The sequence below is a fragment of the Nicotiana sylvestris genome, chromosome 9 (assembly GCF_000393655.2).
Source record: "Nicotiana sylvestris chromosome 9, ASM39365v2, whole genome shotgun sequence".
NCBI classification, from domain to species: Eukaryota; Viridiplantae; Streptophyta; class Magnoliopsida; order Solanales; family Solanaceae; genus Nicotiana; species Nicotiana sylvestris.
Window position 1 is genome coordinate 189,434,269 of NC_091065.1, and position 17,630 is coordinate 189,451,898.

Genomic DNA, 17,630 nt, shown 5'->3' on the forward strand with positions numbered 1-17,630 from the left:
GACTAATTCGATCTCGTCATCTTCTAAGTCATTCCTTTTGATAGAACACGTGTAGAAGGGGACATGTTCATTTGGATTAGTCATCCCATTATACTTAGGAATCTCAGGCATGTGGAACTTCTTGGGGATTGGCTTCAGAGCCGCACTCGGGGGGAAAGGTTTTTGTACGAACTTTTTGCAATCCAGTCCTTTCAATATTGGTGGTGCCTCCGGGATTTGGTCAACCTTGGAGTTATAGGTTTTCACCTTCTTGTCGTTTTCCTCGATCTTCTTTTCCCATGTATCGATTCCCTTTGTCAGTTCTTCAAGCATCTTTATGATAGCAGGATTGGTCTCCGATTCCTTCTCATTCGATTTCCTCGAAACCGATTCGACCCTGCGTACGATTTCCTCAGATGGCTCGAGTTTGACCCTACTCGGTGTGTGGTTCTAGTTTTGGAGCTAGGCTATTGCTGCCCGTTGAGCCTGTAATATTTCAAGATCACCCGCAGGCTAATCCCACCATTTTCACTGCTACATGCGCTCTAAGTAGCTGATCAGCCATCCCCACGGACGCTGCTTTCAGGATCGACGACCAACTTTCCATTGATGGCTACATGTGAACTGACGTCAATTGGATCTACAGCCGGAACTCCATCGAGGCCAACATGGGGTACATCGTTCCCTAGTGCAATGTTCTCATTTTTGCCGTGGTGGTCAAGATCATTGTTAATGTGTTGAGATACTGACTGAGAGTTTGGTATTTTTTAATCTTGTAATCAAAGATACTTCAAAGAACAAGTGTAAAATAGTATGTGTTACAAAAGTTTGTACCAGGTAACCACTATTATCCTTAGCTCCATGGTGGGCGCCAAACCGTTTACCCTAAAATCGGATAACAATTAAATTTATACGCGATTTTAAAGACACATTATATAACTTGGTACAAATTAAGAAGAATAAATTAATATTGATATTGACGATGAAAGAATAAATGTAAACCACATGAATTAAACAGCCTTGACCCTTGAGTTTTGTCACCTTGAACCAAATATGTTTCAACTTGCTTATGAACAGAATAACAAGATAATGAAAGCTAGAAAATGACAGTATATTTCTTAATATTGTGTGAATATGATGTGTTTTATAAATGACTAGACACCCTTTATATAGACACCCTTTATATGATATTAATATTGCTTAATATCATTATTAATATGATGGATTTGGGTCACATAAATGCGCACCCGAATTTAAGAATATAATTTAATTAAAATCGCACATAAAGAGTCTAACGCGTTATTATCTTTGGGGAAAACCGTGAAGTTCGCTAGACGGCCTATCCCAAATTCTAAATATTTTACTATGACCAATTATTGAGGGCCCTGCAATTTGCACTTTTGTTTGGCGAGGTACGCCTCATTTTTTTGTTTTAAAAGGATCTACCTATAGTGACTATGTTTTCTATTTCGTTCGTCTCTATAATGAAAGAGAAGAGTCCTAACTTATTTACATACTCATGAGTTATTATTGTTGAGTTTCGAAAGTGAGTCGTTAAATCCGAAAACGATACAATAAGAGTAGTCGGTTAACAATTATGGGCCCAGGTCCAATGTATAAGGAGTAAAACTGGACCTGTGCCATCCTTATTCAGATGTTGGGCTTAGCCAAATGATTCTACACATGTTCAAACTTTAAGAATCCGAAATGAAAGTGATACCCAATGAAACCCATTTTTTACGAATTTAGATGAACAAGTTATTAACTAAAATAGTTTGAACTATTGAGTAATCACCTAAAGCCTGATATGTATTTGGAGCATGCTGTTTAATCGACCAAATTTAACTAGCTTAATGTTACAACTACACTCTTAGTCCATTTAAGCTAAAATCCTGCGGGGAAGCAGTTTACGACTTAAACTGCTATAGGATAATGCCCATGTTATACATAAACAACAACCACCTGATTTTAGTTAAGGCAACTAGCTAACATATATACAAATGAGATTCAGTATGTAACCAAAGTTTACATAGGCAGTGCGTAGAATATTTTAAATATAGACAGCAAAAGAGAAAAAAGAAAAAAAGAAGACTACATTGAACTACAACTTTAAATCTTTCCCATCTTTTGCATTCATGCTTCAAAGAGTTTACAAGATGTACCAGTGTATCAGTTTGTGTACCTGGTATTTGGAGAGCAAGGAAAGAAGATGAAGATCAGTAGAAGCAGCAGTAGTGTTCCGCAAATAACAACAGCAACAACAGTAGTAACAACAAGCAGAATAAATCCCAGTGAAAAAATTCAGCTATAACCAATGGAAGCAGTAGCAAATAAAAGCAAACATCAGGAACAAACTATTGAAAAACCCAGCAAACCCAAAATGCAATCACAGCCAAAAGCATAAGGGAGACAGGTACGAAACAATAGTAGTTTACTGATGTTTCAAGACATTCCAAGGAAGGCCTGATAGATGCAGCTCACAGCTCTCAAATTCTGAAAAAATCTCTCCACTCTCTCCTCGGTTCTTTTTTTCTATCCCCTTTTTTTCTTCTTCCTCTCCTCTCTATCTCTCCACACTCTGCTGCCTTTTATAACCCAAACTGACCTCCATTCCAGCCTGTTAAAAACCAATTAAAAAAAACCGACCCCCCATGCTTCCTTATTTTAAAAGCACTCATTCTATACCCCTTTTCAGATTCAATTCTTTTCAGTTTTTTAAAGTCTGAAAGGCGTTATTCTCTGCAGGCCATTAGTGGATGTTCAAATAATATTTAATTCTAATCAAGTATGGTCGGATGAATTGATTAATTCAAAAGCATAAGTCCACACATGGCTTCCACTAACAGTTTAAAGCAGTGAATTAAATCCAATTCATCAGTTAAAACAGTTCCTAGACTGATAGATAAATGGTACAGATTGACTCAATCGGAATTGAAGCAATATGAACCAAATTGTCATCAGGTTATTTTCATATTCAAGACTGCGAAACTAATCAACGACACTTATTAACAGACCATATATTACAACATATACAATCGATAACAAATAATCGAACTCGAACAGGTACGGGGGTGATTTCATACTGATAGGCATAGTGATTTTACGCAAAACTTAACTAATTGACGGAGCCTATTCGACTCGATTGCACAAACTGTAATTACACGCAACAAAATGTGCAGAAGCAAATTCGACCAAATAAAAGGTCCGGGCGAGGTGGATAGAATAGTCGACACAATTGAAAACAAACTCAAACTGACATTTAAACACATAAACAGACATAGACAAAACATGGAACTGACAAGGAAAAGAAAATACCTTAAGAAATTGAAGGTTAGACAAACCCGTCTTGGACTCTGACTCGGACCTCTTTTGGGGTTGAACGGACTTTAATCGAAGTGTTCTCAACTGAGAACACCTCGATCAAGGTCTATTAGACCCCAACCCTTTGTTGAATTGGACAAACCCCCAGGTTTTGGATTTCTATTGTTCTTGGGGCTCAGATTAGGGGTTCGAGCTTTTCTGGTTCGATTCGAACCAAACCAAGCTTGGTTTGGTCACGAGGGAGGTCAGGGGAGTGGATGGTATGGATTTGGGGTGGTTTGGCATAGTTTGAGGTTTGGCTCAAATCTTCAGATGAAGATTCGAGACGATATAAGTTGATTCGAACCCAACAGTTTGCAGATCTGTGTCCAGGGGGTCGAGGTGCACTAGGTGTGTTAATTTGGTGGTTACTGGCATCGTTGCCGCCGGGTTTCAGGTTGGGGGATGGAGGGGCGGTGCTAGGGTTCTTGAGGGTTTCGGTTCAGTCTCTGAGAGAGACGAGGATGAGGGAGGGGGGTCTGGCTTAGAGGGCGTGGGGGTAAGAGAGGAGGGTTTATATACGGGACGGGGGAGTTGAATTTCGGCCGTTGGATCATTGATGATCAACGGCCTTGATCTTTTCACTTAAAGGGATGGAGTTGTTTGGTTTAGTGTTGGGAATGGGTCAATCCGGGTACCAGTGGGTCGGGTATCTGGGGAAAGCCTGGAGCCGTTGGATTGGATGGGATGAATGGCTCCAATTGGTCATGCCTAAACGGCGTCGTTTGGAGTCCCAGGTCGTGGACTGGTTCAGTGCAATGGATTGGGCCTGATTTTTCAAACGAATTTTGGCCCAAATCCGGTATTTTCCTCCCCTTCCATTCTTTTAATTCAAACAAAAATTTCTAATTAAATTAAAACCCAAAATTAAACTACATAAATATTAATTAACATTCAACAATAATTAATACACAAATTAAAACGTTTAATAAAAAATAAAAAGCACACAACGACGACAATTAGAATAAAAATGCATATTTTTTTTATTTTTCCCCTTGAAAACCAAAATTATTGTTTAATTGAGTCTTAGCTGATTCTGCTTGTAGAATTCGATCTGAATCTTGATGCTTGCAAGTTGTAGGTGCTTGTTTATTTCTGCAGCATTGAGTGAAGTGGGATTGGCGGAGCTCGGGACTTCAATCAGATTTTGAGCGATCCGTACTTTGTTTGCTCCAGTATTTGGGCTCATCTTCTTTTTGTTCTTTTCTTCCTTTCTTTATTCTGGATCGAAATTCACTCCATAGGTCATCTCTATCCATGTGCCTCGAGGTCAGACCTGCTCTGACAACAAAAACAAATGAATGAACAAAATATTTCTACCCTAGTTTCACTAGGAAAATTTCGTGAGTTAATTGCCATAAAAATCTACAGAATTGATGAGGGGATTAGAAACCTCAAATCTAAAAGGCGCAACTCAGGGATTGGAGCCCTAATGTTTGCAAAAGGCAAAACGCTCAACTCAAGGATTGGAGCCCTAATGTCGGCTAAAAGAAAATTGCTCAACTTAGGGATTGGAGCCCTAATGTCGGCTAAAAGAAAAATCGCTCAACTCAGGGATTGGAGCCCTAATGTCGGCTAAAGGAAAATTGCTCAACTCAGGGATTGGAGCCCTAATGTCGGCTAAAAGAAAAATCACTCAACTCAGGGATTGGAGCCCTAATGTTGGCTAAAGGAAAATTGCTCAACTCAGGGATTGGAGCCCTAATGTCGGCTAAAAGAAAATCGCTTAACTCAGGGATTGGAGCCCTAATGTTGGCTAAAGGAAAATCGCTCAACTCAGGGATTGGAGCCCTAATGTCGGCTAAAAGAAAATCGCTCAACTCAGGGATTGGAGCCCTAATGTCGGCTAAAGGAAAATCGCTCAACTCAGGGATTGGAGCCCTAATGTCGGCTAAAAGAAAATCGCTCAACTCAGGGATTGGAGCTCTAATGTCGGCTAAAGGAAAATTGCTCAACTCAGGGATTGGAGCCCTAATGTCGGCTAAAGGAAAATTTCTCAACTCAGGGATTGGAGCCCTAATGTCGGCTAAAAGAAACTTGCTCAACTCAGGGATTAGAACCCTAATGTCGGCTAAAGGAAAATCGCTCAACTCAGGGATTGAAACCCTAATGTCGGCTAAAAGAAAATCGCTCAACTCAGGGATTGGAGCCCTAATGTCGGCTAAAGGAAAATCGCTCAACTCAGGGATTGGAGCCCTAATATCGGCTAAAAGAAAATCGCTCAACTCAGGGATTGGAGCCCTAATGTCGGCTAAAGGAAAATCGCTCAACTCAGGGATTGGAGCCCTAATGTCGGCTAAAAGAAAATCGTTCAACTCAGTTGGAGCCCTAATGTTGGCTAAAGGAAAATTGCTCAACTCAGGGATTGGAGCCCTAATGTCGGCTAAAGGAAAATTGCTCAACTCAGGGATTGGAGCCCTAATGTCGGCTAAAGGAAAATCGCTCAACTCAGGGATTGGAGCCCTAATGTCGGCTAAAGGAAAATCGCTCAACTCAGGGATTGGAGCCCTAATGTCGGCTAAAGGAAAACTGCTCAACTCAGGGATTGGAGCCCTAATGTCGGCTAAAGACGATTAGGGAATGGAGGCCCTATGTCTAAAAATTTCAACTTAGGGATTGGAGCCCTAATATTGATAAAGGCGACTAGGGAATGGAGGCCCTATGTCTAAAATCTCAACTTAGGGATTGGAGCCCTATTATTGGTAAAGGCGACTAGGGAATGGAGGCCCTATGTCTAAAAATTTAAACTTAGGGTTGGAGCTCTAATATTGATAAAAGCGACGAGGGAATGGAGGCCCTATGTCTAAAAATTTCAACTTAGGGATTGGAGCCCTAATATTGATAAAGGCGACTAGGAAATGGAGGCCCTATGTCTAAAATCTCAACTTAGGGATTGGAGCCCTAATATTAATAAAGGCGACTAGGGAATGGAGGCCCTATGTCTAAAATCTCAACTTAGGGATTGGAGCCCTAATATTGATAAAGGCGACTAGGGAATGGAGCCCTTATGTCTAAAATCTCAACTTAGGGATTGGAGCCCTAATATTGATAAAATATAGGTTGATACTGGGGATTCTAAACTAACCCTTTTTGGAATTTTCTTCTTATTTCTTTTTTTTTTCGTTTTTGGTGTTCTTTTTAATTATTTTTTGTTCAGTAAAAATGCAGGAAAGAATTTGGAGGAAACTTCCCTTTTGGGTTGATTCCTTGCTGCAAAGCTGTTTCTTGCACTTGTGCATTTCTTTTCCCTTTTGGTTGCACCTGCTTCTTGCACGGTTGCTTTGGATTGCACCTGTTTCAATTCTCCAAACAAAGAACAATTGTCAGTTTGAAAATGGTGGTTGGTTCGGTGGCCTTGATCATTCCAATTGCTTGGTCTCGGCCTCATTTCTGTTGAGAAACTTCGCCATTGGTTGGCTTCAAAGGCGACCCCCTTTCGAACTGATAAGACTCGGATTTTAGGATTTCATGATGATTCGCCCGTGTAAGGCTTTGGTTCTTCCATCTCATTCTGCTTGGGGATTTTTACTGGGGCAGATCTCATTGGGGAATTTCTAGGGCTTTTTTTTAATGCCTTTACTTTGGAGGTAATCAACATCATGATCAGTCGGGATTGGACTGACGCACCACTAAGGCTGGGTAATTTCTTCACTTCTTGCTAAATGGAGCTCTGTGAAACCGGTCCTACCACCTTTTCTTTCTAACACATTTTGGAATTTAGGGTTAAAACGAAAGGGATTCAAAGAAAGGTAAACAAAGAGCGGAAAAACGAATTTAAAAGAGAAGCGTCCCTTTCAGGGGAAAAGAAGGACTTATCTGAGGTGCATGCTGGCTTTAAACTGACATGACATGCTTTTTGGACTAGATGCCCGAACCTCACAAACTTGCATTTCCTCATGAACCAAAAAGGATCTATGTTTCCCAACCAGGGAACCTTGCCAGAACTTTCTGTGGTGAAATCATCTTTTCGGCCAACAGCGCCCTTTGCGGGTTTTCACTAGTCGACCTCTCTCATTTCTCTTCTCACTGTCGCCCGATAGTGCCCTTTGCGGTTTTCACTAAGCGGACTCTCTCGTTCATGGTTTCTCTACTCCCGTCGCCTCATGGTGCCCGAAGGTTTTCACCGACAAGACTCTCTTATTTTATTTCTCTCAATTTTAGAATGCATCAGCTTCCAACAAATGATATTTCTTGGTTTCCCCCACTTTTAGGCAATTGATCCGCAGGACTTGTACTCGGTTTTTGGTAAAAAAGAATCGGGGATGAAATTACCACTTCGGAACCGTTTGGTGTGCCTATAGTTGAACCATTATAACATCTGCCCCAGTTTCTACTTTAGGGAAAATTGAATTTTTATTTTGGTGTGACTGAACCCCAGAGAGAGGCTGCCTACGTATCCTTTCGGAATAAGTCAAATGTAGTTCAGGCCAATCATTTTTTTTTCAACGGTGCTTTTGGATTCCAAAGAGGGTAGCCAAGGAAATGTAACCGGCTCAAAGGGTTTGTAAAAGAGTTGATAGTGTTTGGGTAGCGGGAATAAAAAGCCTTCATCATCTCAAATGTGCCAAACACATCACCGGAGTAAACTCAGACATAGTACCTTTTGACTGCATCCGCATTCACTTCTGTTTCAGGATCATTTCCTTCAATATCACCCAGATATAACGCTCCTCTTGGTAATATCTTCCTGATGATGTATGGACCTTTCCAATTAGGAGCAAATTTTCCTTTCGCTTCCTGGTGATGCAGAAGAATGCGCCTTAACACCAGTTGACCTACTTCAAAACTCCTGGGTCGCACCTTCTTGTTGTAAGCGCGGGCCATTCTTTGTTGGTACAACTGCCCGTGATAGACCGCAGCCATTCATTTTTTGTCAATTAAGGTCAACTGCTCCAATCGAGTCTTAACTCACTCGCTATCTTCAATTTCTGCTTCAACAATGGTTCAGAGCGAAGGAATTTCTACCTCTGCCGGTATCACAGCTTCGGTCCCATAAACCAACAGGTATGGGGTTGCCCCTACTGATGTGCGTAATGTAGTGCGATATCCCAGCAAGGCAAAAGGTAACTGTTCATGCCATTGTCTAGAACTCTGGATCGTCTTCCTCAAAATCTTCTTGATGTTTTTGTTTGCTGCTTCAACAGCGTCATTGGCCTTGGGCCGATAAGGAGTGGAGTTCCTATGCATTATTTTGAATTGTTCGCATACATCCTCCATCAAGTGACTATTCAGGTTTGCCGCGTTATCTGTGATGATAGTTGCGAGAATACCGAAACGACAGATAAGATTTGAATGTACAAAATCCACCACGGCTTTCTTAGTGACTGATTTGAGAGTGACAGCTTCGACCCATTTTGTGAAGTAGTCAATAGCGACCAATATGAATCTGTGCCCATTTGAGGCTTTTGGCTCAATTGGACCGATGACATCCATACCCCAGGCGACAAAAGGCCATGGTGCCGACATAGGATGTAGCTCTATTGGAGGTGCATGAATCAGATCTCCATGCACCTGGCACTGATGACATTTCCGGACGAAGCTGGAGCAGTCTTTCTCCATAGTTATCCAATAATACCCGGCTCGAAGGATTTTCTTCGCCTGGACATACCCGTTCATATGAGGTCCACACACTCCTGCGTGTACTTCATGCATGATTCTTCCTGCTTCTTCGGCGTCAACACATCTTAACAAGTTGAGATCCGGGGTTCTTTTATACAATACCTCGCCGCTCAAAAAGAATCCACTCGCATGCCACCTAATAGTTCTCTTTTGATCTCCAGTAGCATGCTCGGGGTATTCTTGTGTCTTCAAGAACCTCTTAACATCATGGTACCATGGCTGGGTACTTGGTCCTGCCTCGATTACATTACAGTAACCGTGTCTTTCCCTGATTTGGATTTCCAAAAGATCGATGCGGGCATTGCCTGGGTAAGGTAACATTGAAGCTAAGGTGGCAAGTGCATCGGCTAGTTCATTGTGACACCGCGGGATATACCTGAACTCTATTGATTTGAATCGCTTGCCGAGATCCTCCACGTGCTGCCGGTAAGGAATAAGCTTGACATCTCGAGTTTCTCATTTACCCAGGGCTTGCCGGATAATTAGATCAGAATCCCCCATAATCAACAAATCTTCAACATCTTGATTGATCGCCATGCTCATGCCCATGATGCAGGCTTCATATTCAGCTGTATTGTTCGTGCAAAAGAAACGAAGCCTAGCTGTAGCCGGATAGTGTTGACCAGTGGGTGAGACCAAGATTGCCCCAATTCCTACACCTTTGGCGTTTACGGCCCCATCAAAGAACATCTTCCAAGCATGAGCGTCTTCCGAGACTACTTCTATGGTGTTTATTTCTTCATCTGGAAAATAAGTACTCAATGGTTGGTATTCCTCATCAACCGGGTTCTTAGCCAAGTGATCCACCAATGCCTGGGCTTTCATCGCCGTGCGAGTGACATAGACGATGTCGAATTCAGTAAGCAAGATTTGCCACTTTGCTAATCTCCCAGTAGGCATCGGTTTCTGGAATATGTACTTCAAAGGATCCAACCTGGTTATGAGGTAAGTAGTATGATCTTGGAGGTAATGTCTCAATTTCTGAGCGACCCATGTCAAAGCACAACACGTTCTTTCCAACAAAGTGTATTTGACTTCATAACCGGTGAACTTCTTGCTTAAGTAATAGATCGCCTACTCTTTCTTTCCAGTTATGTCATGTTGTCCGAGGACACAACCGAAAGAATTTTCCAAGACCATCAGATACAAGAACAGGGGTCTCTCTGGCTCTGGCGGGACCAAAACTGTAGGATTTGAAAGATATTCTTTGATCTCGTCAAAATCCTCTTGACACTCAGTCGTCCATTTGATTGCTGCATCCTTCCTCAATAGCTTGAATATGGTCTCACATGTGCTAGTCAGTTGGGCAATGAATCGACTGATATAGTTTAACCTGCCCAAGAGACTCATCACGTCTTTCTTCGTTCTTGGAGGAGGTAGATCTCGGATAGACTTTATCTTTGTTGGATCTAACTCGATACCTCTCCTGCTTACTACGAAACCCAGAAGCTTGCCCGATGGGACTCCAAAGGCGCACTTAGCCGGATTCAGCTTCAGGTCGTACTTTCTCAGCCTCTCAAAGAATTTCCTCAAGTCTCAGACATGATCGTCCTGAGTCCTGGATTTGACTATCACGTCGTCTACATACACCTCTATCTCTTGATACATCATATCATGAAAAATGGCAGTCATGGATCTCATGTAAGTTGCCCCGGCATTCTTTAAACCGAACCGCATAACCCGATAACAGTAAGCGCCATAAGGTGTAGTGAAGGCAGTTTTCTCGGCATCTTCTTCATCCATCAACACCTAATGATATCTAGCGTAACAATTTACGAAAGACTGTATCTCATGTTTGGCACAGTTATCAACAAGGATGTGGATGTTGGGCAACGAGAAATTGTCTTTGGGACTTGCCCTATTCAAATCTCGATAATCCACACACACCCGAGTCTTCTCATCTTTCTTCAGTACAGGAACTACATTAGCCAACCACGTAATATACTGGACTACCCGAATTACTCCTGTTTTCAACTGCTCTGTGATTTCTTCTTTGATCTTATCATTGATATCAGTCTTGAACTTCCTCTACTTTTGTTGAACTGGAGGACAATCAGGGTAAATTGGAAATTTATGCACCACTAGATCAACACCTAATCCTGGCATGTCATTGTATGACCAAGCAAACACATCTTTAAATTCAAAGAGGAGTTGAATTATTGCATCTCGCGTTTTCTCATCTGTGTGAATGCTTATTTTGGTTTCTCGAATTTCTTCAAGAGTTCCCAAGTTAACTGGTTAGGTGTCGTTCAAATTCGTCTTAGGTTTATTCTCAAAGTGTTCCAGTTCTCGATTTATTTCCCTAAAAGCCTCTTCTTCAGCATATTCCGGTTCTTGGTTCATTATTTCACAATTAAACAACTCGTTTGGATCTGGGCGTGAAGTCCGCAAGCATGTCATATTATTTAAAGCCGCATTATTATAACTGAAAGGAAAAGACAAAAGAAAAATAGCAAAAATCAGAAAGAATAAAGGAAAAATGATGAAATACTGATTTTATTCCTTGGAATTGGGAAGACAACAGGGCTCATAATTCAGGAAGTTAAAATATGAAACTAAAGAAAAACATCCGAGTTACACCCTGGGATAACTCGTGATGCAGGAAAGGTGGCAGGACAGGTCTACCCGGACTCCTGCCTGACTGGGAACGGTGTAGCCTCCCAATTTTGAAGCTTAGCATTTGGCCCCATGCATAGAACCTCAGCGGTGCTTGTTCCTTCTCCCAGATGAACCATGTGGGTTTCGTAAAGCATTTCTCTCATCACCCCATATATTTCCTCAATCTTTTCGGTCGTAAAGGCCTCATCATCTTCTTCTTCAGTGTACTTTGGTCTGACGAAAGTTTCGTACAAATGTGGCAATGGTTGAGGTAACTTCCATTCCTCATTTTTTCTCTTCTTTGCCCAATCTTTATCTTTTGGAGTAGGGTGGAAGCCTATCCCAAAGAGTTTCTTAGTGGAAGGCAAAGTGATAGGTTCAGTTATTCCTTGCAACGATTTTCCAAGTCCTTCTCCCGGTTTGAATCCCCGTCGGATCATTTCTTTAGCAACCATGATCGATGTATTAGAAAGGAACGGTTGGGGGCAAGGTTTTCCTTCTTCATACTGCTCTGCCAGCACAACTTCAAAAGCCTGATAAACTGTGTGCTCACTCCCTTCCCTTGCTTCAAGATATGGGATGGATGGGTCCCGATAAATAGAATGTTCGTCTTCTCTGTGGACCACAATTTCCCGATCTTCATATTCAAACTTCACCATTTGGTGGAGAGTGGAGGGTACAGCCCCTGCAGCATGAATCCAAGGCCTTCTGAGGAGAAAGTTGTAAGATGTGTCCATATCCAGTACCTGGAAAGTTACTTCGAACTCCACCGGCCCGATAGTCAATACCAGGTCTATTTCCCCAAGGGTGTCCCTCTTGATGCCAACAAAAGCTCTTACACAGACATTATTGGGGCAAATCCTTCCGGCCCCGATTTCCATTCTTTGCAGAGTAGAGAGCGGACAAATGTCGACACCCGAACCCCCATCCAACATTACTCGCTTGACGTAGTAGTCTTCACACTTGACTGTCAGATGTAAAGCCTTGTTGTGAGCTGCTCCCTCCAGAGGCAAATCGTTCTTGCTAAAATAAACTTGATTAACAGCAAAGAACCTTTCCGTCATTCTTTCAAGTTGTTCAACTGAAGTCTCAGCCGACACATACACTTCATTCAAGGTTTTGAGCAAGATCTTCTGATGTTCGGCGGACTTCATTAGCAAAGATAGCATAGACACTTGTTCAGGGTATTTGCGCAACTGATCCACTATTTCATAGTCAGGAATATTCATCTTTTGGAAGAAAGCCTCTGCCTCTTCAGTGCTTACAGGCTTCTTGGGTGGGAAGCGCTTCCATGTGGCATTGTTCACTTCTTGAATGTCTGAATATTTTCCAACAGAAGTATCTTCTGGAAGTTCCCCCGTGATTTCTTTGCCTTTGTATGTAACCAATGTTTGTTGATAATTCCACGGTACCGTAGACGGGTCTGTCATTGGCTTCTGTGGTACGCGTCCGATAACCACTAGCTCATTCAGTCGAGGCGGTTTAATCATCCCCCGGACCACATAGGCCCTTTTTGACACGTACATCGGTATTTCCCTTTTTATTTCGAATCTTTGTGGCTTCTCTGATCGACCTCGTGGAATATAGAGAACCTCATTCTTCGAAGGCACCATCTTCTCTGGCTTTGTCTCTACCTTCTTTTCGAGTTCAGTCTTGACAGTATCAGTCTTCTTTTCCCCTTTCTCTTGCTTCAGGGCTGCTTTAGGCTTTCTCTCTGCATCGACAATGGCGATTATAGCTTTCCGGGCAGTATCAAACTCCTTGTCCTCACAAATCATTCCAATTAACGGCCCATTATTGTGAGCGGGCAACGGATTGTTGGTCACATTTGGGACCTCCTCGTCCCTTAATACTATCTTTCCCTGTTCTATTAAGTTCTCTACCACCCTTCTTAAAGTCCAACAATCATTGGTATCATGCCCTTCTGCTCCCGAATGATAAGCACACCTGACACCGGCTTTGTAAGCAGATGATGCTGGATTGTGCCTTGTCTGAGGGACTGGTTGCAGAAAACCCATCTGGACTAGTTTTGGAAATAGGGTAGAATACGGTTCACCAATGGGTGTGAAAGTTTGTCTTCTGGGTGGTTCTTGAAGACGGAAATTATTTTGGGGTAATTGTGGATTATAGTGGTTTCGGTAAGGAGGCTGATTTCTGGGAGGTGGAGCTTGGCTCCGATTGGCTTGTTGCAGTGGCCGGACACAAGGCTGAGTATTCATGACCGAGTATGGCTGAGGAGTATAGGCCAGATCTTGGTGAGGGTAATAGTGCTGCGGGGTCCTCTATGAGAAAAGGGGTTCGGGAGTATAGCTTCTCCTTGTACCCGACGATGCCATGAACGATTCTTCCCTTTTCTTTCCCTTTGCTATTCCTCCAAACCCACCCAGAATGGCTTGGGAGGTAGCTCTGATGGCAGATTGGCTTAGAATTCGACCTGTTTTTAGCCCATTTTCTACCATTTCTCCGATCTTAATTGTTTCTGCGAAAGGTTTCCCCATGGACGACATCATGTTTTGGAAGTAATCTGATTATTGAGCTTGGAGGAAAGTAGTGACCATTTCTATTTCATCCATGGGAGGTTTTACTCTTGATGCTTGCTCGCGCCATTTAATAGCGTATTCTCTGAAGCTTTCTGAGGGTTTCTTCTTCAAGTTTGACAAAGAATTCCTATCTGACGCGATGTCAATATTATACTGAAACTGCCTTACAAAATCTCTGGCAAGATCGTTCCAAATGTGCCATCGAGATATGTCTTGATCCATATACCATTCTGAGGCTATGCCCACCAAGCTTTCTCCGAAGTATGCCATCAACAATTCTTCTTTGCCGCCAGCCCCATGCAATTGGTTGCAATAATTTTTGAGGTGAGCAATGGGATCGCCATGCCCATCATATTTCTCAAACTTCGGTGTTTTGAACCCTACGGGCAGGTGCACGTGAGGGAACATGCACAGATCAGTATAGGAAACACTCTTCTGCCCGCTTAACCCTTGCATATTTTTTAAACTCTGCTCGAGGCTCCTCATTCTTTTTGCCATTTCATCTTGTTCAAGAGCTTTGGGATTTTGGCCTTGCCCAGGTGTAAGCTCGTATTGAGGCTGCTGAGGGTGAGCACTGGCGGTAAACCGAGTTAGTTCCAGAGAGAAAGATGGTGCTTGAAATGTGAATGAGGAAGAGTCAAAATTAGGCTTGTGTATAGTGGGTTGTGCCGCAATTGGACAGGGCAATGTCGTGAATATGTTTGGAGCCACATCTGTCGTTGACACCTGGGGATAAAAATCGGAGGGTGATCCAGCGGAGTGGGCTGAAATGGTAGGATATCCGAATGGGCTAGTTGGATAACTTATGGGGACGTTGGAAGTCCCACTTGTCCTAGAGAACAGCTCGGGGAATCCAGGGATTACACTCGGCGGCTCTTTTCCATTGTTCCAGTCATCCAACATTTCCAACATGCGAAGCCGCAAGATTCTGTTTTCTTCAGCAGTTGCTTATTCGGAAGTTGGGATGGCCGAGATTGAACTCTCTTCGGAGACAGGAATTGTTGGCAAAGGAATTTCTGAAGACATCTCTACACTTCCCTTTGATCTCGTGAAGTAAGTGTGAATACTTCCTCTCAACTTAGTGACGGCAGCTGAACACTTCCTTTCGACCTCGTAAAGTATGAATGTGAGGCCAGACCTCCACCAAACCAAACTACCTTTCTAAAAACCTGAACTTAGCAGCAAGCAAACAGTTAGTTTGAAACAAATAACAGACAGGTAATCTCACGTTGGGGTGTGATGCACCTATACAGTTAAGTGAATTTTTACATGTTTGCATTGATGACATGCGTCATTCTGGCTTCTCTTTATGATCCCCTTTATTTATTTATTTTTTATTATATATATATATATATATATATATATATATATTATTTGAAAACGTGACCGGATCCGATGAGGATTGCCTACGTATCACGATGCCGCGTGAATCAGATCATTACGTAGTTCAAGACAAACAAGTGTAAAAATAAAGAAACATTTTTTTTATTACTAAAACAATCTATTACAAACTAATATTTTTGAAAAAGGGAGAATAACAGACTTGAAATAAATACAAACTCAACAACTACTGATACACCCTGATGCGAAAAGACAGACAAAAGATGCCAAGACGGAAAATACAGACTCGAACTATAAATAAATTAAAGCCTTAAAAATTGGCGCCCGCGGGGCATCGTTCGGCCTCACCGGAGGCTTAGGGGTGAGGTCCCTTTCAAGTTTTTCCAGATCATACATGGTTTGCTTGACATAAATCATCACTGCCGAGAAGAAGGTAGTACGGCTCATATCTTCGCATCGTAGACACCTCCTAATGATGGCATGGGCAATGGTCTTAATCTTATCCCTGGTTTGCCTTTTTTCTATGAGTAGGCGCTCTATTTGATCATTACGGGCCTTCAAAACCCAAGAATCCTGGAGATGTTGATTCTGCCACTGCTGAATTTCTACTTCCATTTGGGCCAGTAAATCATAGCAACGTCTATTTTCAGCTTCAAAGGTTCGGGCTTGCTCAAACGCTCTGTCCTCAAGAGTGGCCACCTTTCTCTTCCAATTGGCAATGGTTTGCTTGTGGTCTCTTTTCAACTGTTGCAGGTACCGATTGCGCTCTTTTGTTCTTTTTGCCCAGTGTGTCTCGAATCCTGCTATGGTATTCTCAAAATTCTCCGACTCACTCCGGCACTCACTAATTTCCATTTTTAAACCTTTTATCAGTCGTTCATCCGATCGGCTCCTTTGTTAGTTATCAGCGGCTATCCTTATCTGCTGGATTTGGGCCCTGAGCGTCTCATTTTCCTGGGTCAACCTGTTCTTTTCTCCCAGATCAGTAGCGACTTGCACGTTGTGCTCATATTTTAGACCTTCTATTTGTTGTTTCAACTTGCTGATTTCAAACCGATAGCCTTTTTCTTTTGTTGACCAATCTCATTGCTCTTGTGATGACTCGGCAAAATATAGGATATGGGGTCTTTTAGCCAGCCTTTTGTGCTCAAGTTCTCTTCTATACCACCCAAGGTACCCTGGTGCTACTTCACCTTTGGCCCGATCCTGCACGCAAGTATTCGTTTTTAAACATTGGCATTCATTCCAGATCTGGCGGACTTTTGTTTCAGGAAATTGTCCGTCAGGGCTAATCTCAATTGCTTGAGCATTAAGATCTTCCTCGTGTGGCACTATCTGGCATCTCCCAAGTTGTCTCAAAACTCGATAGGGCGCGTAAGGCTGAATGCTCTTAAGTCCCATTAATAGAAAGTGGGTTCTAGCCGCCGGCATATACATGACCTCATCAACAGGCAACCATCCCAGTGTCCACTGTATTTGGCTGGCAGTGAGAGTCTGAAAGAATGACGTCCATGCCGTAACTCCCTCGGGCAGACTGACCTCCTTAGTTCTCGTGTAAAACTCTTCTATGCAAGTTTTCTTCGAGGAACCATGACTCAAAAGCTCGGAACGATGGCAGAGATGTTCAGTCATCCATATTTGTAGCAGTAAATTACACCCCTCGAAGAAATTCCCCCTGGCTTTGCAGGCTGTGAGAGCTCGAAAGATATCAGATACTACCATAGGCGCGAGAGTGCTTTTATTTTGAGTGAGCAAGGTATTGACGACCCTGGATATTTTCAGATCAATGTTTCTGTCTTTCCTCGGAAACACCAAAAGGCCCAAAAATGTTATCATGAAAGCCACTCGTCTATGCTCCTCCCACTTCTGACGGTTGCCTTTGCTGCATAACTTGTTACCCGGGTTGTTGAATCCTCCTACATGACCATATCTGTCGTATATGAAGTGTGGATTACAGAAACCTGCGGCCAAATCTGGGTTATGGACCGTCCTGAGTATCTTTAATGAATCTAGAAAACGATGCACAGTGACAGCTCTTAGGGCAACCAGGTATTTTTGCCTTAATGGAACTTCAGCATTTCCGATGTACCCGGCTAATTCCACCAGAGTCGGGGTGAGTTCAAAATCGGAGAAGTGGAAGACATTGTGTGCTGGGTCCCAGTAGGTGACCAAAGCTCTTATGATATCTCCCCG

At 42.5% G+C, this 17,630-nt stretch overlaps 1 protein-coding gene across 1 annotated transcript; it reads right to left on the reverse strand.

Annotated features, from left to right (window-relative positions):
• Positions 1-11,579: 11,579 nt before the first annotated feature.
• LOC138878743 (uncharacterized) lies at positions 11,580-13,775 on the reverse strand. Its single transcript, XM_070158432.1, has one exon. The coding sequence runs from the start codon at positions 13,773-13,775 to the stop codon at positions 11,580-11,582; it is 2,196 nt and encodes a 731-aa protein (XP_070014533.1).
• Between the last annotated feature and the right edge of the window lie 3,855 nt (positions 13,776-17,630).